Source organism: Benincasa hispida, chromosome 6 (assembly GCF_027475165.1).
Source record: "Benincasa hispida cultivar pf3 chromosome 6, pf3_genome.v1.1, whole genome shotgun sequence".
Classification (NCBI taxonomy): Eukaryota; Viridiplantae; Streptophyta; class Magnoliopsida; order Cucurbitales; family Cucurbitaceae; genus Benincasa; species Benincasa hispida.
Window position 1 is genome coordinate 30,599,225 of NC_143483.1, and position 25,761 is coordinate 30,624,985.

General features: G+C 31.7%; 2 protein-coding genes across 8 annotated transcripts; one reads left to right on the forward strand and one right to left on the reverse strand.

Annotated features, from left to right (window-relative positions):
• Positions 1-13,892: 13,892 nt before the first annotated feature.
• LOC120079658 (uncharacterized) lies at positions 13,893-19,725 on the forward strand. The gene is made up of 9 exons (XM_090314568.1): positions 13,893-14,212; positions 14,641-15,130; positions 16,025-16,395; positions 16,757-17,006; positions 17,215-17,380; positions 17,665-17,767; positions 18,494-18,622; positions 18,912-19,131; positions 19,229-19,725. Exons 2-9 carry the CDS (start codon positions 14,896-14,898, stop codon positions 19,501-19,503), a joined length of 1,749 nt encoding a protein of 582 aa, XP_090170694.1. The 5' UTR covers positions 13,893-14,212; positions 14,641-14,895; the 3' UTR covers positions 19,504-19,725.
• LOC120079657 (Ankyrin repeat family protein) lies at positions 18,710-25,496 on the reverse strand. 7 transcript variants are annotated; one of them, XR_016530083.1, is made up of 5 exons: positions 25,217-25,496; positions 22,865-24,830; positions 22,221-22,276; positions 20,525-20,967; positions 18,710-19,140 (listed from the first exon to the last, which is right to left on the reverse strand). XR_016530083.1 is itself a non-coding variant. In XM_039033931.2 (4 exons), exons 2-3 carry the CDS (start codon positions 24,458-24,460, stop codon positions 22,226-22,228), a joined length of 1,647 nt encoding a protein of 548 aa, XP_038889859.1. In that variant the 5' UTR covers positions 24,461-24,830; positions 25,217-25,496; the 3' UTR covers positions 20,219-20,967; positions 22,221-22,225. The 7 variants fall into 7 exon arrangements, 4 of the variants coding, with proteins under 4 accessions (XP_038889859.1, XP_038889860.1, XP_038889858.1 ...); XR_005482308.2 differs by lacking the exon at positions 22,221-22,276; XR_016530082.1 differs by lacking the exon at positions 22,221-22,276 and having other exon boundaries at positions 24,934-25,219.
• Positions 25,497-25,761: the final 265 nt, after the last annotated feature.

The following is a 25,761-nucleotide window of genomic DNA, read 5'->3' on the forward strand; positions in this document are numbered from 1 at the left end:
TTTTTTTTTTTTTTTTTTTTTTTTTTAACTTATGATACAATTATATATACATATATTTACTTTATTTTTATTTAATTTCATGTTTTTATTTTGGATAATTTATTTTCCAATAACTCTTAAAAATAATTTTTTAGCAATTTGAAAAAAAAAAATTCATAATATAAATTGAAATTGAGTTGTTGATCTCAACTCAATATATAAAAATAATTAAATAAAATTTGTACATATTAACATTTTACTTATTTTTATAATAAAGATTTAAATAAGTGACCCAAATAACTCAAACCAACCCAATCTAAAATGTTTCATGGTTGACTTGGATTCATCAAGTAAGAATTATTTGGATTGAAGAAATTTACAATCTAAACAATTAGGTCATGTCTAAAAAATACTTCAACTTAACTCAACCCATTCCATGAACACTCCTACTATTCTAGTAGAAGAATTAAAAAAATTTAGCCTATTATGTAATTAAACATATTTGTTTAGGCTGTACATGTAGAAAGCTCATCTAGGCAAAAAAATAAAAATAAAAATAAAATAAGAATAACTCAAAAACCAGCCAATTTTGGGAATCAATTATTGAAAAATACATTCAAGTTACTTTCAAACTTTTGCATTATTTTCTTTTCCTTCTCTCATACTTTGGGGTTTTTTTTCCCTTCCTCTGTCTATTAAATTATTGTAAATTGGTAATTAACCAAATTTATAAAGAAGGATTCAGAAAAATACATACTTTTTTATGAAAAATTAGTCTGATATAATAATATACCATGAGATTGTAACATGCAATGAACAAATGATTTTGATATTCAATGAGGTATTGTTTGAAAATCATCTTTTTTTTTTTTCTATTTTTTTGAAAAAGACATATATGCTTGATAAAAAAATTCTTATGTCTTGTTTTTTTTTTTTCCTAAAAAAAACTTTCTCAAAGATGAAGGATAAAAATATGTCTTAAGACAGAAATTAAAATTTAGAGATATAGATAGAACTATTTTGGAAAAGCTAAACATAGTAAATTTACTAAGATTAATATATATATATATATATATATATATATTTAGAGAGAAAAAATATTAGAGAGAATTTTAGTTTAGACTTCATAAAAAATATTTATTAGGGAAAAAGAGAGATTTTAGAGAGAGAGAGAAATTTTAGAGTGAGAAGAACTTCAATGAAACTAGAAATTTTAGAGAGGGTAAAGTTTGAAATAAAAATAAATTAGAAAAAAAAAGTTGTAGTGAGACAAAATTTAAAGAGAAAAAATTTGAAAGAGAGAATAAAAAGCTAGAGAAATTCTAGAATCAGATAAGTTAGAGAAAAAGGAAAGTTTAAAGTGAAAAATGTTGGGGAAAATATTTAAATTTTAGAGAGAGAAAATGAGTGTGTGTTTCAAGAGAGAGATCTATGGAAAAAACTTTGAGAGATAAAAAAGTTCTCTGGACAAATTACCGATTTTTTTTTTAAATAATGTTTTTTTAATAAATAATAACAAAAATAGTGTTGAAGAGAAACCATTTCTAAGAATAGGTGTTTTGGGAAAGTATTGACAAAACTATGTAGTGTAATCTTGTACCCGTACACGATTACCATGTGGCATATTTGTGTACCCGGTACACGAGTATCATTTAATCCAGTCAGTTGACCATGTCAGCTGGATGATTGACCGGTCAAGTGAACTTGTGTACCCGGTACACGATTCGCTTATATTTTTTTTTCTTTTTAAAGTTAATTGTTAAACTTAATTATATAACTTAATTCCTTCATTATTGCTTATAATTGTTTTTTTAATTGTTAAACTTAATTATTAAACTTAATTCTTTCACTATCAAACTTAATTATATATTTAATCTACAATGAAAACATCTTGTACTTATATTAAAAAAAAAATACCATGATATTAAAGAATATTTACAATTAGTTCTTTAATTTACAATTTGAAAATGATACAATGTGGGATTTAAAAACGACCCCTTCTGGCTCTTACTCCTCATGGGGATTGTCTTCATGTCCTTCTAAATTAGGTTCACCCCGTTGTCGCTGTCGTCTACGACGAATACGTCTTCGATCGGTGTCAGCAACAATGAGTCGTCTTGTTTATTGAATAATATGACCAATGTTTGCTGACACATTGAACCCAATTCTGGTAAGTTGTTCTGCACGGAATATTGTTGAACATCACCGATAAAATTATTCTGTACAATAAAAAATAAATAAATATTAAACAATATTCTTATCATATATATGGAAAATGCCTGATTTTAAATCTCTTACCATGCAGTAATAGTAAGTGCCGTCAGGTGAGATAAATCGCCTCGTGATCGAATTGTACCAGGGAAAGTAGTCGTCTGATACAACTGACCCATTTGTTAATTCTCCTTGTGCACAACGATCACGTCATCCATGTCAGTAGGATAAATATTCCGCATGGATTCGACGCCAGTCTTGGTCGTGCTTACCTCTTAAATCGATCTGGTGTAGTGCTGGGAGTGTATAGGACAACGAAGGTATCGTTTGTTGCATATCGAACTATCTCAACACACGATTTGGATGATGCCACTTTACTATATGGAAGCATATAAGAGGGCTAATAGTCAACCAAATGTCTTCACCATCACGACAATAATCAGGTAAGGATGACCAAATCTGTGTGTATGGCACCCAAAAAACCTGACAAAATAATAATAATAAGAAGAAGTATACATATAAAATGTTTTAAATATTCATTTATATACATATTTACTACCTGATTGTGCGTCAGCACGTCGAATATTTTTCTGTACACGAGCAACATATTTGCTGACTATTAAGAGACAACTAATACACCATTCCATCTAAAATTATAAAAAATACAATTAATGCCAGTTTGTACTTCGAAAGTTTAACTTTCCCTGTCAATGGATGTCACCGTATATGCCGATGCTCGTTTTTCCCACCTATTCAGTTTTTTTAGGGTATATTTTGTATATATGTCCCCACAATCGAGTGCTTCACTGATTTCTTGTCTCCGACATTCAAAATACAATATTGTGCGATAGAATGTTAGCCTAACCAAAGAAGTAATTAGTAATATTCTAGCACCTTTGAAAACGCCGTCATGCATTCAGCTGCATTGCTGGTCATCCACCCATAGTGGTACCCACCGTCATGTGACTGTGTCTATTTTTCCAAGTCAATGTCTGAAAAGACTTCAAGACATTCAGGGTGCAATTGTTTCAATTCTTTCATGCACCGAATGAACTTACGCCTTTGGTGTTGATTTTCGGCCTTAAACACCAAATTTTTTAGTTGCTTCGATTTGTATTTTGTATTGAAATTACTGGCAACATGGTGAAGACAATATTGGTGGTACGCTCTAGGTTCACTCCAACCAATTTCTTCATTATTAATTGCAGCAAGAATGCCCTTATGTCTGTCAAAAATCAAGCAAACACCCTCTCTTTGGGTAACACATTCACGCAATGCCCACAAAAACCATGATCAACTGGACGAATTCTCACCTTTTACGATAGCAAAAGCAAGGGAAAATATATGTCTGTTTGCATCAATAAATAAGGCTGTTAATAATTTTCCCTTAGCCAATACGGAAGCTCCGAATATGATTTCTCCCAATCGCTAAACACAACAATTAACGCTTTTCTCTTGGCTTGCCACACCTGTCTATAATTGACATTATAGCCATATTGTTTTTTAATGGCTTCTTGAAGTAGGGCCACATGTACTCTAGGATCAGCTCTAACCAAATTTTGAATTTCGATACTTATGAAATTTGAATCCAACTGTGAATGATCCTATGTCAATTCTGAAAACAAATATGAGTGTTCTACTTGAAGTTTTGTGATTTCGACCATCCCATAAGTTTTGCACCGACATGCCCGTAGCCTCCAAGCACAACTGTCACTCCATGATTTACAATTAACATACCAAAGATCCTGATTTGATTCCACTACGACAATTTCGTAGTGTTCTGTCACACAATATTTTTTTACAGCAAGCTGTAAATCTTCTTTGGTATTAAACAACATTCCTTTTTGTACTAAACTACAGTTATCTACTCCTATATTCCTTTCTTCCAAAGTAGACCTTAGTTCACACGTTGAATTTTTCATTTCTCAATCTATTTGGGTGAACATTTCCGACGGTACCAACTCAAGATCATGTTCACCACTACTGTCGTTTCCAAATAATTCATCAACTTCAACGTCAATGTCACTATCTCCATCATTTCCAAGTTCAAGAATTACTAAATCTTCAGGATGCATCGACATATTTATTATGTTTTTTCAACTGTTATAGTTGACAAAAAAATATGTTAATATGTCAACCCAACAAACTCCAATTTCTAAATTTAACATATAAGATCTAAATATTATACATTTAAATCAGACCAAATCTAAGATTTATAAATTATATATTTAAATCAGCCCAACAAATACATATAAGATTTCTAAGTTTAAATCAATCAAAACAAATAAAAAAAAATATAAGATCAGCCCAAAAACATACACAAACTAAATCATACATAAACTATACATAAACTAAATCATACATAAACTATACATAAACTAAATCATACATAAACTATACATACATAAACTATTCATAAACTATACATAAACTAAGTTTAAAATAAACTCAGCCCAAAAACATGCAAAAACATACATATAAATACAGATTAGCCCAACTAGAGAAAGAAATATACCACAGAAACGAGCAAAAATCGGTAGCCAAAAGGGTATGAAAATCGAGCAACACGACCACTACAATGGAGGATTCGGTGAGGATCAAATGAAGGACTGAAAATCGAGCAAAATTGAAATTTTAGAAGATTTCGGTGAAATGGAGACCTCGGTGAGGAAAATCAATGAGATTTTGGATAGTCAAAAGAAAAATAGAAGAAGAAATTGAAAGCAAAAATCGGTGAGAGGAAGAAATCGTTGGTATCAGTGAGGAAGAAGAAGTGGCGGTCTCGGAGAGGAAGAAGAAGGGACCATTTCAGTGAGGAAGAAGAAGGGGCGGGTGAAGTTTTTAATGTGAGGAAGTCGTGTATCCGGTACACGACTAAGGGTAATCGTGTACCCGGTATACGATTTCCTCAGTCAAACCTGCATGACTGCCATGCCAGACTGGGCGTGCCAGGTGGCTAGGTACTCGTGTACCCGATACACAATTCAAATACATATTTTTGGGAATACTTTCCCCCAACCTTATTTTTGTCATTATTTTTTAAAAAAAATTCCAAATTACCAAAACATAATAAACTTTTTATAAAATGACCACTAGATTTTTTCTTTGAATAAATGGCCAATTGTTTTCAATTTTTTAATAAGATTTATCAAATGTCAAAATATCCCTTAACACAAGATATCTAGCTGAAATGCTAACTAGTTTAAAATTTAAATAAAAATAAAACTAATCCCAAAATATTGGTGATTTATTTTAATGAATCACTATTTGAGAAAGAAAAGCCTAAAAATAGCTCCTAAAATCAAACAAAAAAAATGGTTATTAACACCAATTAATAGAAGTATCACCTAACATAAAATTTGTGGAGACTTTAAAATTTTAAAAACTTATGCCAAAAGAAGTATGGATGAAAAGTGTAGAGTATGTGAAAAATAAAACCTAATTTAGGATTCTTCATTATAAAACATATAAATATGTTTCTCCCTACAAACACCCATCATTTTCACTCGGGCAACATATAAAATCAAGACACATATCCACTTACCCCACTTCTTTAATTATTAATGAACAAACTCTCTATACTTTATTAATTATCTATTTTTCCTAATTAAATAGGGTATTTGTGTTTTATTTTATATTCCAATTCCTTTACTTCATATCCATTGTATTCCCATGTATAAGTTTTATTTGAAAGAAAAGCTAAAATTTTCTTCACAGTTTTGCCACACAAATACCTTGTACTAAAAATAGCTAAAATTTTCGTTAAACTTTTAGCAACATAGTACCTAAGACTATTTAAATCTTATACATTGTTCAAGCCTCGAAATCAGCCCTTAAGGGAACAGTTTATCTACTTACCCTGACCTTGGGGAATGAGTGAATTGTGTAGGAAGAGAGATAAGTACCAGATGTACAAGTAAATTTTTATTTATCTCAATATCAAGTGCCTTTAATTTACCTACGAGTTTGGACATTTCCATAATGTACTCCCTTATGTTCCCATTGCTCTTATACCTCATGGAAGTTAAAGAAGTCAAAAGACTACTTGCTTTCCCTTTTCAAATTTAGTAAAATATTTCTCAATTTGAGCTAGGAACTTATTGGTATTTTTACTTTTCGTGATAGAGTCCCAAAAAGGCTTCGAAATGGAGTGCCTAATGATCATCAGACACATGCGACTTGATCATTTCCACTTCTTTGTATTAGTCGTATTCGACTGTTCCTTAGTAGAAGTAAGTTTAGTGGTCCTTAATGCAAGATCCAAATCCATATACTCGAGAAATATCTCTAAGCTTTCTTTCCAATTCTTGAAGTTCAATCCATCCAACTTAGGGATTGAACTCATATTTCCAAATATTTGAGTAGAACCAACTGAAACAATAAATAATAAAATATGTACTCACAATTAAAAAATAAGAAAATAATTTCATATATGTGGTGGGCTCATTTTAACAAGATACCTAGCAACATTGATGTCCAACCTTTGGGCAAAAACACAAACTGTAAATGGTACTCTCAATGTAGTAATCAAAGTACTGACAATAAACTCTATAAAAAAATAGCCTTTCTTTAGACCGACTATTTTTCACCAAATCCTTATAATTGTCACATACTCATTACCACATGTGTACCCACAATTTGGCCAAATAATTATCTTCGTTTGGACCGATAATTATCCGCATAAATTCGTGAATATGCACATCTTATATTTTATAATTAAATTAATATGAAAACAGGAGCTACTTTGTTAACATATTATTTTGACCAATTCAATCCAAAATATAAGACACAATAATATATAATATTATTGTACAAAAATAATATAAGAAGAACCCCATATAGTCTTTACCAAAATTCACTCAATAATTGCATACACACGGTACAATTAAAGCAACATAAACATGTGAAAATTTAAATTTAAATTCACCAAAATATCAATCAAATTTAAATTTAATCCACAACATGATCAATTAATCTCGAATCCACAATATGATTAATTAAAATTGAATCCACAACATGATTAATCAAATTTAAACTAAAATTCACAAATGATTAATTTAAACTTGAATTATCAATCAAACTTTAGATTTAAATTCACAAACTTATCAATCAAGAACTAAGAACTATTGCCAAGAATTTCACCAAACTATCAATCAAGAAAACTTAGAAATGCGTGTAAGAAATTTAATCGACAATTAATCCAAATAGTTGAAAAAATCAATATTATCAAACTATTAAAAAATAAACTCACTGAGTTCAATCAGTTTCTAACCGGATTCCATTACAAAAACTCCGAATGCCCTTAGTGGGATCTCTCTAGATGGGATTCAAGAAAAACTTGTTTATTATTTTGGTATATTGAGGACCATAGCCCTAAGGTCTCTTTATATACTAGTTCAATTAAGGTTCCCATTTCTAATTAGAATGAGCTTCTACCCATTAACTCCATACTCAATTAGAAATCTATGACCTTAATTAATTAGATCACATAATATGTCCCAATCTAATAAAATAACTCAATATGATAAATTATTAATCCACATACATAACCCATACTTTAATTAAGTGTATTATTATATGAATATGTCTAACATTGGAAAAATTATACCTTAATCTTAGGAGGAACTAAAAACTTCTAACTTCTTCTCTTTTTTTTTTTCTTAATTCTCTTACTGACTTAGGTATTAAAATAATTTTTCTTTGTTTTGTAGGTCCACTCTTTCCCAAATTACAAATTCAACTGCTGGTGATATGTGAGTGTCAGATACGTTTTTTCTATTCCAAATTTTGCATCAACAAAATGACATGCATGCTTAAATGTTTCAAAATCTTATTAATAAATGTTTTCTTTAATAGAAAGTTTAAATTGAAATTTTTTAATACATCAAAAGGATTGTTAAACTATTAGAAAATCAGACAATCCAAACATAGTTCAATTGTCATGAACATATATTATCAATTTAGAAGTTTGATTTATTCAACTAAGCTTAAAATTTATGAACTATTTAGTCCTAAACTATTTGTTGGAAAAAAAGTTTCTCACTACTACTATAGGACAGAGAAATTAAAAAAAAAAACGAAAAGAAAAAACATGAAAACACAAAAATTTATGTAGGGAATTTCAAACTTGGAAAAAGGTCACAACCTACTAGAAAGAAATCTACCATGTGAAAAATTATTACAAGCACATATAGTAATCCGTTCGTTGATCTCAATTACAAAAGTAATCTCTCAAAACTCTTGTACAACATATGTCTTTTTCTCATTTTCAAACTAGAGAATGTATGAAGAGAATTTAGCGAGAACGAGTACACTTAAGCTTGAAGTGTTTCTAACTAGAACAATTTCAAACCAAAGCTATATGAACTTTTTATAATGTTTGGAGCTCATCACTTCTTTGAACCTTTTCGACGTGGGACAATTGCACTTCTAATATTTTGTCAAAACACAACAATTTTAGATTTGTAGCATTTTAGTTCATGAACTTTCAAAATACTTATTTTGATCTTTAAATTTATATTTATTCTATTTTAGTCTCTTAACTTAAAAAAAATTTATACTCAACCCATGAACTTGAAAATAATAAGAAAATTAATATTTTGGTCACTAAGTTTTGAATCTAGTTTCTATTTGGTCTCTATATTTCAAAATGATATACTTTTATTTCTTAAATTTTAAACTTGATTTCAATTAGTCCATAAATTCTAAAATATTACGATTTTACCTCTTGGAGATTTGAGTTTTATTTTAATTTAGTCTCTGACATTCAAAATTTATTCTTCCAACCTCAATTTTTATAAAACCAAAATGCATAGAAATAAAATGAAAAAAATTTATTGATGAAAGTGAGATTTAATAGGACAAACTTTGTGGTCAAGGAATTGGTTTCCCTAGTTAAAGCCTCCCTATATGGAGAAATGCTGTCCTGCCATGTTGGCTTTCATTAAGACCGTAGATCGTATTTTATGGTGAAGATCACGTCCGTTCATTTATAATCTAGATTGAAAGTCAGCAAAATCAACGTTGGTAATGTGGAGTCACTTGTGGGTTCTGTACTCTTGACCGTAGGTTACAACTGCTGAGTTGAAAAGGCCAAAAGTTTGGAAGTGCTTTTGAAGAGTGATTTCCTTTTTGGTGAAGCAATTAGAAGTTTACATTACATGCACATTTCCAATGAAAGAATAATTAATTCACTTTTTCCAAATATTATTAGTCACCAACAAATAAGCCTCTCTAGTGTTATTTTTTCTTTTAAAAAAAATAATCCTTAATATTTTATACCCTCCATTAAAAAATCAGAAGTTGGAATCTTCTAATATCTCGATATATAGTTAAATTCAAATGAAAAAAGAAATTAAAATATTATTTTGGTTTGTGTATTTTAAGCTTTGTTCAATTTTAGTCTACGTATTTTTTTTTATAAATCTTAAATTTAATTTTTTAAAATTATTTTTTATCAAAATAATGATAATTGTCATGCAAAAAAATACAGTATGTCAATATGTTTTCAAAATTTGAGTGAAAATGCTAATAAACAATAAGGACTAAATTTACAATTTTTTTTAAGTATGAGAACTAAAATTGAACAAACTTCAAAATATATGGACTGAAATGATATTTTAACAAAAAAAATTATTTGTTTCAAAGAAAAATTGTGGTTATTTTCAACATAGCTGCAACATTTTTTACTACTCGTGACAATTTATACTTAAGGGACTATAAAGGAAGAATTTTTTTAAAAGTCCATTTTACCTTTATATTTTTAGTGAATCCCAATGTTATACTTTGTCGATGAAATACGTCTTTTAGAGTGTAGGTGTCGATTTAAAATACAATAGAAGTGAATTTTCTAACTTTTAATTTATAAAAATATATTTATAAATTTCAAAGTTAGAGTTTTAGGTCTAATAAGTATAATTGATGCTAGTAGAACACAACTACAACTATTCGAAGGTACGTGTTTTGATGAACACCAATCGATGTAATTAATATCCAATGATGTGTGACTTTCCAATGGAATAGAGTAAACAAAAAAAAATGTTTTGGACTCTAGTGTATAAAAGAATATGTTTATGAAAAATGTGAAAAATGAAAATAAGTATCTTTTTAAAATTTTATGGTAATTAAAATAAAAAATATGCAATATTTTATTTATTATATGCTAAAAAATCATTATATTATAATTTAAAAAACTATAAAATTTCACGTGTGTATGAACAAGTTTATTGACCAGTTATTTTTAAAACTACAACCACCTTAAAACTAATTCATATTTTAAAATTAAATACATAACTAGAAATTTCAAACATTTTTTTTTTTCACAAAGTACAAAAACTACAACAACCTTAAAATTAATTCATATTTTAAAATTAAATACATAACTAGAAATTTCAAACATTTTTTTTTTCACAAAGTACTATATATATTTACTTTTAATTCAACCATCGAAATCTGGGAGTAGGGAATCTAACCTTCAATCTTGACCCACTTTAAATTAGTGTCGAATTAATCTCTTTTATGTAATTCTTAATATTTATATGTAAGAAAATTCTACTCATGTAAATAAATTATTTATAAGATTTGAATTGTGAATAGATTTTAATGTTTGTATTCTATTTTGTGCTATTATTATTAATTTGTATGCTAAATTTATCTATATCCTAGATTTTTTTAAAGAAAAAAATGTATATTCAACGTATCAGTATCATCGTTTTTTTAGAAATATATATAATACAGAATATATATAAAAAAATGACGCCCGTATCCGATCGTATCCGTATCGCGTATCGTGTAGTCATATATGTGTCTGTGCTTCATAGATCTCCTCAAAATGTTTTATTTTGTTTTATTTTTATTTATTTATTTGGCTTCAACAAACTTCAAGTGCTTGATATATAGCTCACAGATCCTCATAGAAACAAAAAATGAATCTATATTAGAAAAACAAAAGAATTTTAGACCTATTTAATTCGCAATCCAAATTAGGTTTTATATTTTCAGATTCATTGACTTCACCGTATATATTTTTTGCAAACAACCTCTGGAAATTATTTTCAGATTTTGTGATCTTGTATAAATTCTAAAAACAACATTTTTTATGTTTTCTTTGTATCTAGAATTTGAATTTTAAAATTTAAAATGTAGAATTATGTTAAATAAAGATATTTAGAAATATAATATGTTACGTAATTAACCCAATTTAATTTTTTTAAGAAAATAAAATATGTATTATGTAATGAATCTATTAAATTTAGATTAAATTCCAAGTTTGGTCCCTATAGGTTGGATAAAGTTAAAAGTTAGTTCATATAATTTAAAAATTTATAATTTAGTTCCTATTGTTTGATAGTTCATATGTTTGTTAAATCCTCTTAAATAGCCCCTATCATAGGATTAAGACTAAAATTTTAACTTACTCCAAATCAAAGAAACCAAAATTTCAGTTTTTCTATAGATTATATAATAGTACAAAACAATAATTGTATAGTTTTTTTTTTTAACATAAAACATGTTCATAAATAAATCAACAATAATTTTTTGTCAACTAATATTTAGTAACTGCAACTAGTTTACAATTGTTTAGACTAGAATTAAATTTCTAAATTTTACTACCAAACACATATATGAAAACATGAAATACAAACATTGTTTTCATTTAATCCTTTATTTTTAAATTTCTATTTTCAGATTTTCTACCAAACAGATCCTAAATGTGGTTCAATATGACATATTTCACTATTAATTCCTTTTGGCATGTTTGTACTTCAAAATATCTTCTATATATTTCCAAATTTCTGTTGGATAAACAACAATCCATAACCAAAATAATAATAATAAATAAAAAGTAAAAAAGCAAAAAAAATAAAAAAATAAAAATTGAAGGTGGGATTTTTCTTCTTCTTTTTTTTTAGTATAACAACAATGAGATTGAGATTGAACATTTGATCTCTAAGAAAGAAGATCATACTAATTACCATTAAACTAAGCACACTCTGACAAATGTAAGATCAAATGGATCTACTATGAAAAATGAATAAAAAGAAAAAAGAAAAAAGAGAGAGGTGAGAATTTTGTTGTTTTTGGTGCAACAACTTTAGGGTTGGGATTCAACATTCCATGTTTAAAATAGTTTTTACGAATTACCGTTTAGCTAAGTTCACTATGACAAATGTAAGATTAAATGGGTCCACTTTGAAAAATGAAAAAAAAAAAAAAAAGAAAGAAAAGAAAAAAGAGAAAGGTGAGAATTTTTTTCTTTTCCGTACAACATCTCTAGGATTGGATTCAACATTCGATGTTTAAAGAAGAAATTTATACGAATTACCGTTTAGCTAAGTTCACTTTGACAAATATTCAAAATTGAAAAAAAAAAAAAAAAGTTAGATTCATATAAAATTGAGAGAAGAACAGCTGTGGTGTTGCTTGATTATATAAAAAAGACAATGGAAGTGGGGACTTGGGATCCCTTTCAACTGCTCCACCATTAACCACAACCATCCTTTCATCAATCATCATGGATTATCATTGATGAAAGAAATTAAATTTTTAATGCAAAATTTTCCATAAATATTATTTCCATTTATTATTTCATATAAAAGGTATTTAAGAATAAGAAAATTGTACTATGTAATTATTAGAAAACATAGTTTAAATATATTCTCATTTAATGTAAGTTATGTTGAAAATTATTAAAAAGTGATGGGGAGTGTACAAAAAAATTTAATGCAAAGAGTGAATATACCATGTACTTACTTCAATCTTCTCAAATTTATTATTTTTCCTCATGCAATTTAAATTATATATTCTATATTTATTGTGTGCATACTAAAGGACTACTTTTTCTCTTTTCAATTTCTAATATCTCATCTTCCCATTCAAAATTTGACACATGAAAACATTATTTTATTCATCTAATTTAACTAAAAAATTTCTACAAAAGTATGATTATTCATCCTATTTTCATTTTATTTGATGGACCTATTAACATGAAACTGAAAATGTCAATTTCGATGGAAATATAAAGATCTTAATTCTAAGAAAATTTCAATGGATATATCAATAAAATTTTGATTGATGGATATTTTTGCAAAAAATATAAAAATACATTCATATTAATAAATAAATATTTTATGATTTTTAAACAAGTTAACATGTCTATTATTTATATTATATTTACATTAGTGACATTTTGTTGCTTATTCTTTCATGTTTCATAGATTTTTCTACGATACATTAGAAATATCGATTCACTCTTCATGTCAATGTCAACCATGGAAACATAGAAATATAGATGAAAATATCGACGATGAAAATGTAGTACTACGATTATACCGGTTATACTCGCCTAGTTTTTTTCTTTATAATTATAATAACAAATGAAAGGACTGGGAAAAAAAACTTGAAAATTTTCATATCATACTTCATACCACTAGAAAATTTTATCCGCATTCAGGAGAAATTATTGGATGAGACTATCACAATGTAGCCACTAGTTTTGTATCGTTAGAGATATGAAAGAAACTGCAAATTACTCTGAATTCATACCCCATTTTAATTTGAGAGCATAAAAAATCATTCATGAACCGTTAAGTGGCAGCTTCATTGTTAAAATGAGTATAACTCAACAATAATTGACATCACTTTTTTTTATTAGATGCTAGAAATCCAATCCCCAATTCCACTATTGCTGTCCTAAAAAAAAGGAAAAAAGAAGAAGAAGAAGAAAAAAAAAAAAAGTAGTGGCGGCTTCCTTGATTAATTTTTCAAATAATGAGAATATTCCATTTGAAACACTTGGAAGGAGGAAAAAAAAAAAAGAAATCAACAAAAAAAGAAGTTAAAAAAAAAAGCAATAAATAAATTAAAGCACAACTGAAATGGCGGAGCAGAATAGCTGAGAGGCTGAGGCTGAAGGGATTATCTGTCAATTTGTTTCCTCTAGAGACGCCACATTTCCACTACCTCTCTCTCTCTCTCGCTCTACGCTTTGGACTTGGTCGAGTGATTTCATCTCTTCACCTGGGTATTTGTTGCAAACCCCACTTGAAGTTTCTTTATTATTTGTTCATATTATATGTTGATTATGCTTAATCTGCATTTCTGATTCCCTTTTTTTCCTTTTGAGAATCGAGAAAAGGCCTTCGAATGAACCAAACAAACCAACCCATCTCTGTTTTTTTGCAGTCTGTGATAATCGGCTTTTGAAGATTCTTTTCTTTCTCTTGTTCTTTGTGCGGCTACTTTTGTTTTCTTATTCATTTTTTGCTTGTTCATCAGAAAAAGCTTAACCCCAAATTCCCAGTTTACTTTTTTAGTTTTTGGGGTTTACTCTGATTCTACCTAGAGATTGTTTGCTATTTTTCTGCATTGGCTATTCAGATTGTTTTGTTTATAATAATAACTTGTGTGGTGATTTTCCTTTTTGTTTGGATTTCCCCTTTTTATTTTTAGGGATATGGAGGTGAACCACTGATTTTTGAGAGCTTATAAAGTGAAAAACAGATTGTTGAGACTGATATTAATCTCTCATAGAAGAGAGAAGAAAAAAAGTAGTTGGGTTTGTGCATCATGTGATTGGGAGTTGAAAAGGGTGGTTGGGTTTTTGAAATGAAGTCTTAGAAGAAAAAGAAGAAGCTCTGGTAAGTGGTTTTTGTGGCTTTCTTTCTTGGGGAGTTGTTAATTTTTGTTAAGAGGGGAAGATAGAAGATGGAGACACAAAATCAGAAGTCTCTGGAAAGAATTGTTTCACAAAAAGCATTACAATTAGGGAGTTCATTTCCTTGTCAAATTTGTGTTGTGGGTTTTCTTTGTGGCGTTTGTATTGCCTCTCTGTTTCTTGGTGCTTTTACTTCATTTGGTAGCCCTTTGGGATTTGGTTGGAGTTCTTTCTCACCCAATTCACAACCTGCTTCATTATGGAACTCCTCGTCTGAAAATATCAGTAAGTTATTATTATCATCATCATCTCTCTCTCTCTTTTTTCTCTTTGAAATATTATCATCTTATATTGCTCACTTTAACTGACTGTTTGCTGTTTGATATGAAGAAATTTCTGAAAGTGAGTGGGTAGACACAGAATATCAGGACCTTTTAAGAACATGGTAAATACAAATTGGATTGAATTCTATAACATTTGAGAGTTAGCCAAAGATAATCACCATGAGTTTTACCAATTTGTCAAAGAAGTTGTTAATTCAGATATTTCTAGTACAAACTAGCCTATTTTTTTTTAATAAAATTAGCTGAGGTGGCATAATTATTGGTGAAGATGGCTTAAAGATGAACTTAGTACTTAATTAATATATTAAATTTCTTTTGAGTTTAATAATATTTAATGTTGTAAGGTCAAACTATTAACTTATAAGAATAGTTGAATGGAAAAAGGAAATATAAAGTTAGCCATAGAATAAAAGAAAAAAATGGTTATTCTGAAAGCTTGTTTTGTAGTTTTTGTTTGGATCATGGAAAATTTTATTAGTATAAAGCTGTATAGGAATGATTAAAAGGTATAGGATAAGATATTTAAAGTTGGAATAACTTCTACTTTACCCAAATGCATTTTGACTTCAATAGGGAAGTTGTTTCAAGACTGGTAAATTCTTCACAATTCTCTTGTTCACAATCTTCTTGAAGAAGCTGTTGATTCCATTTTTTTATTTTGTTCATTTAGTTGGCAATCCATATAATCATCATTCATTTTTAATTCAAATATTAAAAAATAATGTACTCATTTAAGCAATTTCAATGAGAAGTCATCTTTAAGGAACTGTATAATAGCTAATCTCAATTTTTTTTTTACTCCTTTCCTGACCCAAAACAATGTGAAATCTGTCAGACTGTAACTTGAGACCAAAGGAGATTGAGAAACTGAAGGATTTTCAGAGAATTAAGGTAAATATTGACGACGAGAAAACGTCCTTACTATACTCAGCTTGGAGTTCTTTGTTGACTGAACCGATCAGCGGACGAAATGCATTTTTGCGGGATCTTGGATTGGACAAAGCCATATTACCAAATCCACCCCATTTGGAAGATTGCAAGTCGAAAGCAAAAGCAAATAAGCATTTCGATGAGCGGTCTGCAAGCAATGGATTCCCTCCTTGGACAAGTTGGAAAGGGTTTCTAGACATGCACCCAACTACTACGACTGAGGAATCAAGCAACCTTTGGCACCAAGAAATGTTAGAAGGTTCCTACCCTCCCTGGGTATGTTTACAAAATTTCTTAACCTTTGCTATGTATTGACATTCATGACCTTGAATTTTGAATTATGATGTTAACTAAATAGTGATGTGCTCGAGTTTCTGCATAATTTTTACAGGTTGAATACCTCCCACTTATGTTCTTTAAAAATTAATTTTTGAAATCCATTTCGTACACATTGTCATGTTGCTTCTTATAATTCTTTATTTTGTTTAGCTCCTACTTGATCTAGTAGGTTATAAAACATGTTGGCCCCCCATGTTTGATTAATTTTAAGCATATTCCCATATTGTTACACACAAAATTAATAATTGGAGAATGTAATGAACCATGATCAAATTGATAACGAGACAATAGCTTCCAGGTTTCAGGATCAGATGAAGAAAATTACCCATTAACTAGAAAAGTACAGCGGGATCTATGGATCCACCAGCATCCGTCGAACTGTAGAGATCCAAATGTTCGGTTTCTTGTAGCTGATTGGGAGCGGTTACCTGGATTTGGTATCGGAGCTCAGATAGCGGGAATGTGTGGACTTCTTGCTATAGCGATCAACGAGAAGAGGGTTCTCGTTACAAACTATTATAATCGAGCAGACCACGATGGATGTCAAGGTACACATAATGGCAATTTGATATGGATGATAAAGTGATAAATTAACTGTATTTAATATTTGTCATCTGTTTCACTGTCTCTCTTTCTTCTGGATTCAAGCTGGGAAAGGATTGTTCAAGGAAAATCCAGCTAGGAACTGCTATATGCATGCACTTTTCTGCTAACATGTTCACTTTTTGAAGGCTTTTAATCTTGGTTTGTTTATAGGTTTGTTTCGGTCCAGTTGGTCATGCTATTTCTTACCTGAAACATCCCAAGAATGTCGGGACCGTGCCTTTGAACTTTTGGGGAACAATGAAGCATGGAAGAGTGGAATCATAACAGCAAAAGAAAATTACAGCACCAAGGAAATCTGGACTGGTCGAATTCCTAGGTGAATTGCTAAGTGAATAAAATACCTGAGGTCTATAAATTAAAGGGTGAAAAACATAGATATTAGGGTCCATCGAAACTTACAATATAACGTAAGATTGTCATTGAAATACAACACTTGTCAACAAGAATACCACCCATATAAATGTTTGAATACTAATAACAAAAATTTAAAGCTATTAGTTTCACAATTTCCATTATTTTTTTAAAAGGAAAGAATATTTGTTGATTTTCAATTCTATTGCTCTATTTGTTTAAGGATAAATTCATTGCTTATTAATGCAGGTCATGGGGAAACCCTTGGAGTTATTTGCAACCCACAACAGAAGTAAATGGAAGTTTACTTTCTAAGCATCGCAAAATGGATAGAAGGTGGTGGAGGGCACAGGTAATCTTTTATGCTCCAGATAACTGATGATCTAAACTTTCTCTCCCAGTCTCATCTATTTCACATACACGTGCACGCATGCGTGCACCAGGAAGTAAACACAATATGAAAATTGACAAGTTCAGTGGTTTTGGACTTGAATGCTCCCTAAATTGGCAGATTTCAAACTAAGTTTCTCCTTGCAATCCAGGAGATGAATCTCAAAACACTGACAAAGTATTATGATTGTGTCTAAATCTAATGATGAACATGAGCTACATACTAAAAAGTTGAGGAACATGAAGACGTGCAAAATGCACTGAAGGAAAAATTCGGGCTAAATTGGAAACTGGAAATTGTAAAACAATAGCGAAGAGAAAATATACTGGTCATAGATACCCTTTCAAGTGGATTCTATAAAGTTTGCCTGATCTCCCAGCCCTCTAATACACTCTAGAAATACAAATATGCTAGTTTTAATCTTCCTCACAAATACCTATTAGCTTTCTCAACCATATGCATCGATAATAGAATCTTGAGTGGCTAGCTTTCTCCTAGAATACGAATCTTCAAATTCTGCCTATGACCAAACCATCCTAACCTTATTCACACATTAATGAACTTCTAACGAACATTTTTCAAGTTACAAGCAGTCATACACCCACTATCTCTAACATCTTAAAGAGCTAAGTATCCAACAACAACGAGGATACATCAGAATACTGATACTGCAAATCTGATCCTCAGGCAGTGCGCTACTTAATGAGATTCCAGACAGAATACACATGTGGTTTAATGAATGCTGCTCGCCATGCCGCATTTGGGAAGGAAGCTGCAGAAATGGTTCTCAAAAGTCTCCATGGAAAATGGCCAAAGGTATGTTGAAATTAGATTTACTATTTTGGTTTATATAGGATGGAACAGAAAATTCAGTTTGCTGGGTTTTAAAATCGAATGCTCTAATGAAATTCAACGATTGAATCTACATTCTTACTCAAATATCAAATACTCTTAAATAGAAGTTAAGCTCACTATCATACTTTTACATAATAAGATGAAACGCAGTATTACACTGATAAGAACAGGTTATTCAAGTCTGTAGTTGCATTACATTACTAGACTAGACTGGTCGATGGTGATTCTAATATTGAGCATCTTATTTCAGAAAGATTCAGTGACATCAAAATATGATATAGAAGATTTTGTATGGTCGAATCACAAAGCATGGATACCTAGGCCACTCTTAAGCATGCATGTAAGAATGGGAGATAAAGCCTGTGAAATGAAGGTTGTTGAATTTGAAGAATACATGGCCCTTGCTAAGCGCATTAGAAGACGGTTTCCAAATCTTGACAGCATTTGGCTTTCGACTGAAATGCAGGCGAGTTCTACCCCTACATGAAATGTTTAACGATAAATCAACATCTATAAGCTCATCTATAAGTTTTCTCACTATGTGCAATCTGTAACTATCCCAGGAAGTGATTGATAAAACGACAAGTTACCCATCCTGGAAATTTTACTACACAAATGTGAAGCGACAAGTTGGAAACCTTACGATGGCCACCTACGAAGCACAGCTTGGTAGAATAACCAGTACAAATTATCCCCTTGTGAACTTCTTGATGGCAACTGATGCTGATTTTTTCGTTGGAGCATTGGGTTCAACATGGTGCTTTCTTATAGATGGAATGAGAAATACAGCGGGCAAAGTAATGGCTGGATACTTGAGTGTAAACAAGGACCGGTTTTGGTGAAGGAATATTTGTCTCTCTAGTCAATAAATAAATAGGTAGGATTTGTAAATAGGATTTTTTTTAGTCTCCATTCTTCTTTTGGCCTTCTTTTGGAGGGTAAAGAGATAGGGAGAGTAATGAGATCTTGTGGTGTATATATCGTACATGTACAGTGAGGTTGACAAGAAATGGAACTTTGTTCTATATCTATTCTTTAAATATATATATGGTGTTGGGTGGCTACTAAGCTGTAAAGTTGGAGAGTTGATGATGGATACAGGCGAAATCTAAAATTTTGTTTGAACAGTTTGGTTATGATTTTTTTTTTCTTTTTAGTTTGGGAATGTTCGAACTAGCTTAAGCATGCTTGAAACAATGGATTAAATTGTTTATAGGCTTGATGTTGATCTTCAAGGCTCAATTTTGAATGAGATTATTTTAGGAAGAAATATACCAGTAGAACCAACCTCTTCTAACCTCAAAATCGATCAAAGGAATCCAACTCAATATGACAAGGGAACAAAAACAGTTGGGCAACAACACTAGCCCCATCAACCTAAAAGAAAAACCTGCTGGAGAAGTTTAATTTTTAATTATTATTATTAAACCTCGTCAATATTTACTTAATCAAATTTATTAATTCATTCGGGTTAAATGAAAATAAGATATGTCATTTATGCGTATGGTTGGAAAAAATATTCAAGGGTCAAGAAGAGCTTCTCTTTAGGAGTCCTAGTTTTTACACAACAACAACAAAAACGTAAAATTTATAATTGGTGATCTGGTACAAAGATTGGGGTCTAATTTTTGACTTGCACGACCAATCTAATTGAAAATCAAATTGGAAATAAGCTACAAAAGAAGAAGAGACTGCTTCTCTCCAAATATGTAAATTCAAGATGAAAATTACTACAGATACGATGCTCTGATTAATCAACAAGGCTTTCCCACCAAACAAATAACCCGTGGATCCTCTATGCTCAAGATATTTCAATGTGAAAAATAGAAAAAAAGGTCAAATTCAAATAGGAGATAAGCTTACCTCCTCTATCTGATGCAGAAGGATCTCAAAGTGGCATGGCTGCAGAAATCACCTATAAAAAATTACTCTTCCACGTCCTCACTCATTTGTAGTCCTCCATTTCCGCCTTTAGCAGCTTGTTTTTTATGCTTCTTGTTCTTTGCTTTCTTTGCTTTCATACGGCGTTTCTTCTCATTTGCATCGACCCATGTGTAATCGGATGGTATATGAAATGGGTCAACTTCATCTTTATACCGATTGCTGTCACTGTCACTGGATTGCCCACCTCGACTTCCTCTCATCCATGAAATCCATGATGAAGATCCCTCTGATTCCTTGGACTTGGCATCCTGGAAATGAGCTGGACTTGACAGTGGGGTTGCGAATTCTTCAACCGGATGAAGCTCCTCAAATTTTGTGAAAGTAACAAGTACTCTAATAGTTGGGACAATGGGAATGGCAACCTGCAGAATGAAACATATCACTTGATTATTATTATTATTACTACTACTACTTAATACAAAACCAATTTTGTTGATATGAATTAAGAAGGGAACATGGGGAAGTATGAGACAGACAATTGAAGAGGTTTCACAAGAGACAATATCCTAAACACGTGGAGACCACAACGATTGACATCAGAAAATCATATCATAAAAATATGTCCTGCCATCATACCGGCATGTTATGGAAGGACTTTCTGACCTCATAAGTCACAACCATTCATCAGAAAATTTGTAGAATGTTATTATCCTAAATAGATGGAGATCAAAGATTGCACCATGACCTCAAAGACATGCTAGTTCAGCTTATCCTTCTACTGACCAATAAAAAGTACCATGGTTCCCTCAAGTTAGAATAAATCATAAAAAAAAATTGAGAAGAAAAGAGTCCCTTCGTGAACATCAAGCAAAATTGGAACGATACAAAGAAGAAGAGAACGCAGATTTAAAAAATAAACAGCAACATTTTTAAGGAGATTATACCAAAGATAAATACTTCACAATGAAGCTAAGGGGTGACTACTGACTAGCACTCATGAGCAGCGAGTCAGAGATCCCATAAATCCTCCAAACAGTCAAAAATTAAACAAGGGGACAAGTTACGTAACTCAATGATACTGGGAGCTAACCAAGAGCACAAGACGTGACGCATTCAGCCACTACCACCAAACTTCCTCTTAATACCATTCCTTAATTTCCCAAACACCCCACCAAGCCACTGAACTGTTGTCTTTAACCATAGGCATATTTAAACTAAAAGGAAAAGCATATTCCACGAGAACTACCTGTGAAATATGGTATTAGAAGTCATCTACCGCTATATATATATATATATATATTTAAAAAAAAAGGTCGGCCCATTTAATAACAATCTGGTTTTTCATTTTTTATTTTTGAAAATCATGTTTGTTTTCTTACAACATTTTTACCAAATTTTTAATCTTTCCTAACCAAACACTTAAATTCTTAACCAAATTTCAAAAACAAAAATAAGTTTTTAAAAACTAGTTTTTTTAATCTTTAAAACTTGACATGGTTTTTTAAAACTTCTAAAAAGTAGATAATAAAACAAAGAAATCAATAGGTGGAAGTATTGTTTATAAACTTAATTTTCAAAAACCAAATAATTATCCAATGATGTTATTCATTTTTCTATTTTGAACTTTGAAGTTGGAGATTATTAAAAGATTTAATAAGGAAAAGTTCAAACTCACTCTGTTCAGTGTTTACATCTATTAGCAAGACCCTTATTTCTGCTCCCATGTTTTTTCTAGAAAAAAAAAGAAAAAAGAAATTATTTTACATCTATTCAGAATTTTATGGAAACCAACACTACAAGTTACTTTCAAAGAGAGATTCCTGTATATTCTTCTCGTCATATTTCTCAGCAGTATCGAATGTTGACCATAGCACTCAATAGAAAACAGTGAAAAATTAAATGAAAGAGCTACTAGCATTCTTCTCAATTCTCTCAATATGTTAAGGTGTCCTGGTTACCAAACATTTTTTCCATGTATGTAGTGGTTGTAGCTACACACGAGAGGTGACCCTTTTCCTTTTATTCATACGACAAGGTTAGTTCTGAACTTAATGGGGTCTTTCCATTTAGTTAATTGACCAAGCTAACTTTTAATCTCTCAACAAGATATGCCAATTACAGGGTTTCAAACAAATATCTTAAACCAAACAGGCGCTGGCATTTTTCCTACCCAATGAACCTCTGGGTAAATAATGAAGGAGCATATATTCTCATTTAGTGGTTCATCACAGAATAACAGAAAATTTAAGCAATCAAGGCAAGTAAAAACCTTGTGATGAGGAATTGAAACCGTAACACAGAAATCTTAGGTTACGTTACCTTCACTGGGAATGTGCCATGAGGCAGTTTGGTTGTTAAAAGCTCCCTTAGTCTCCTGATAGCTTTTACCTTGTTGGCTAGGATGTCAAGTACAGGCAGAAGCTCATCTGTTTTTAAAGGAAAATCTGGTGTCAACCATAAGACAGGTCTCAAACCCTTTTTATACTCACTTTCATGCTTAGAGTCATTGGTCATCCCTTTCTTCTTCTTCTTCTTATTGCTTTTATCTTTTCCCTTCTTTGCATCCCCCATATCTTCTGAGGATACTTCAGAAGCCAATTTTTGATGATCAACTACTTTTTGATTGGCACCTTCTGCAGCTGATTTTGAAACTTTCTTCAAAATCTTTGGATCATCAGGATCATCATTACTTCCCTTGCCACTCTTCTTGTTCCAACCAAACCAACTCTTCTTCTCCTTGGTAGCACCATTTGGGTCAGTGTTTTCATATGAGCCTACTGAACCATTTTCTTGGCTTTCAAAGGCTACGTGTTCTTCATCCTCACCCAGACCCTCAGAGTTTCCCATTCGTAGGGCAGAATCCAATTGCATTTTCTCTTCTGCGGTCAATACATCATCAAACTCATCATTTTCACCACCATTGGCCAACCTTTCTTCATCATCTCCAGCAAATAGCTCCTCGTCAGTCATAGCTCCAGGAACCCTCCTCGACTTCACACTCACCATCACATGAAGCATATCGTATATTTTTGCCTTCCAATTTCCAACCATCTCAGTCCTTTCCTGGCGTCTCCAATTTAGATGGGGAACAAGCTCCGCCTGAGTAACATCAATGCCTGGCCTGTACATATTTGTCTGCGACATAAGGGCCACTTCATGGGCAACTTCCGCTTCCGTTGGTTGAACACCAGCTCCTTCCAAAGCATTTGTAATTTCCTTCTCCTTATGAGCAAGAACAATCAAAGAACCTGGAGATAGCTTCACATTACCATCCTCTGAACTGTAACCCTCACCTAGAAAGAGAAATGTTTGATCAGAACGCTGAATTCGAAAACCATCAAAGCCAGCAAGCGTCATATCAGCTCGGAGATTAGAACCACGCTTCCAAATGCGATAAGTATCTGATGGGGCAATTCGTCCAATAAAAGGAATAACAGAACTCTCAAAATGAAAAGTTATCTCCATGTAAAAATCACGAATGCGGGCAGCAGAAGCAATAATACGAGGAAGCCTGCGACACCATTTTGCCCAAGCCAGAGGTTGGTAATGTCTAGCAATTATCATCGCTATTGCTTCCTCTCTTGTACAGACTGCTTCCTGAAGAGCATTCCAGCCATGCTCATTCTGAAGGCTCCAATCAGCACCAGCTCCCATCAAAATTTCAGCTGAAATCTGGTCTCGAAGTCGTACTGCAAGGTGAAGGGGGGTCTCCCGACCAGGAACATCGCGGCAATCAATAGCAGCAGAGACAGCATCTGCTTGGAGCTCCGCAGCAACAGATTCCTCTTCAGTATTAACCTCACCTGCCTTAGCTAGCCGAGGCAGGGATGCAACAATGCGCTTAAGAGAAGCATAATCTCGACGAACAACTGCTAGATGAGCTGGACTATGGGAGTATTTCGAAAAATCTTCCATTGATGTTTGGCTCTTGTATATCTCTAACTTTGATTCCTATATCACCACCGCTCTCATTTTGGGGGAAACTCAAAATTCAGATCTCGAGCTGAACAATTCAGTTCCCAGCTCGAGATGCACAAGCAATTTCTAGGGCTTAACTCAAAAACCAGCAGACATTAGGCATTTTCCAGCAACAGGTTCTTTGAGAATCGCCCGTCAGTAGCTATAGAACAGAAAAAACCTCAAATCAGATTACTCACATAACTTCGTCGTCTTCAAATCTCGACCATTTTTAGCAGCGAACTGAACTGACAGAGACCACACAAACAGCCTGATCTCAAATTCTGCTGCCTACTTCCACACAGTGAAGCAATCACAAGCCCCAAATCTGCAAAAGAAACAATAAACAAAAAGAAAACCCACTTGTTAGAGTAAACACAGAGCCTGAAAGCCCCAAACAACGAAATCCCAAGCAAGAAACTTCCATTCACCCGATAAACAAGGCAATACCCACTTCAATTCCATCGACAAACAATTCATTTTAAAAAAACAAGAACAAAAAACCCTCCACCAACTAAAAACTCAACAGAACATCAACCAAATTGGCACCAACAGTAAGTTCCATTCAAAATCTCCCAACAAAAAAGCAAGAAAACAACAGAAAAGAGAGGAAAAAAGTTCCCCAATCTAGTACATCGAGTACCCAGCAAATGAATCAAAGAAAAACCCCAATTTATCGGAGGAAAGAAGAGGAGAAAAGTGAAGAAAACAAACCGCAAGAAAATAGGGAAATTGGAGGTGGGTGGATATGAGTTTGGTCAGTGTGATTGTGTGTCTATCTCTCTCCTCTCCATTGGGTTGAGCTCTGAGAGCTCATGGGTAAACGAAACGAACCAGAGAGAGAGAGAATGAATCGAACGATTTGGATCTGAGAGAGAGAATCCAAGGGTTCGGATCTTCTTCGCCATTTATGTTAACAATTACTGCTACGTTTTGGAGCGCAAAGCGATTCGTCCCCCAACTCAGATCTCTCTCTCTTCTGCTTTTAGTGAGGGAGTTATACATTCACCTTCATCTTCACTATATATTACCAATATGCCACTATCTCTTTCTAATTTTTTTTTATTTTTTTTATTTTATTTATTTATTTTTTTTTTTTTATCTAAGTAGAAGTTCGAGACTTTTGTGATGGTAATTAGTGTTTTATTCTCTTAACTATATTTGAGTTAGCCATATAGTTTTTCTTTGTTCTATTAATTTATATTACACTCATTTAGTTCAACAATGTCGAAGTGAGGATTCGAAGTTTTGACCTTTTG

Coding starts and splice junctions, on each gene's coding strand:
- LOC120079658 (XM_090314568.1), top strand. CDS start 14,896: ATGGAGACACAAAATCAGAAGTCTCTGGAAAGAATTGTTTCACAAAAA. Junction 16,396..16,756: donor AAGGTTCCTACCCTCCCTGG/GTATGTTTACAA, acceptor AATAGCTTCCAG/GTTTCAGGATCAGATGAAGA. Junction 18,623..18,911: donor TCCATGGAAAATGGCCAAAG/GTATGTTGAAAT, acceptor ATCTTATTTCAG/AAAGATTCAGTGACATCAAA.
- LOC120079657 (XM_039033930.2), bottom strand. CDS start 24,460: ATGGAAGATTTTTCGAAATACTCCCATAGTCCAGCTCATCTAGCAGTT. Junction 20,968..22,864: donor ATGGCACATTCCCAGTGAAG/GTAACGTAACCT, acceptor TTCATTCTGCAG/GTTGCCATTCCCATTGTCCC.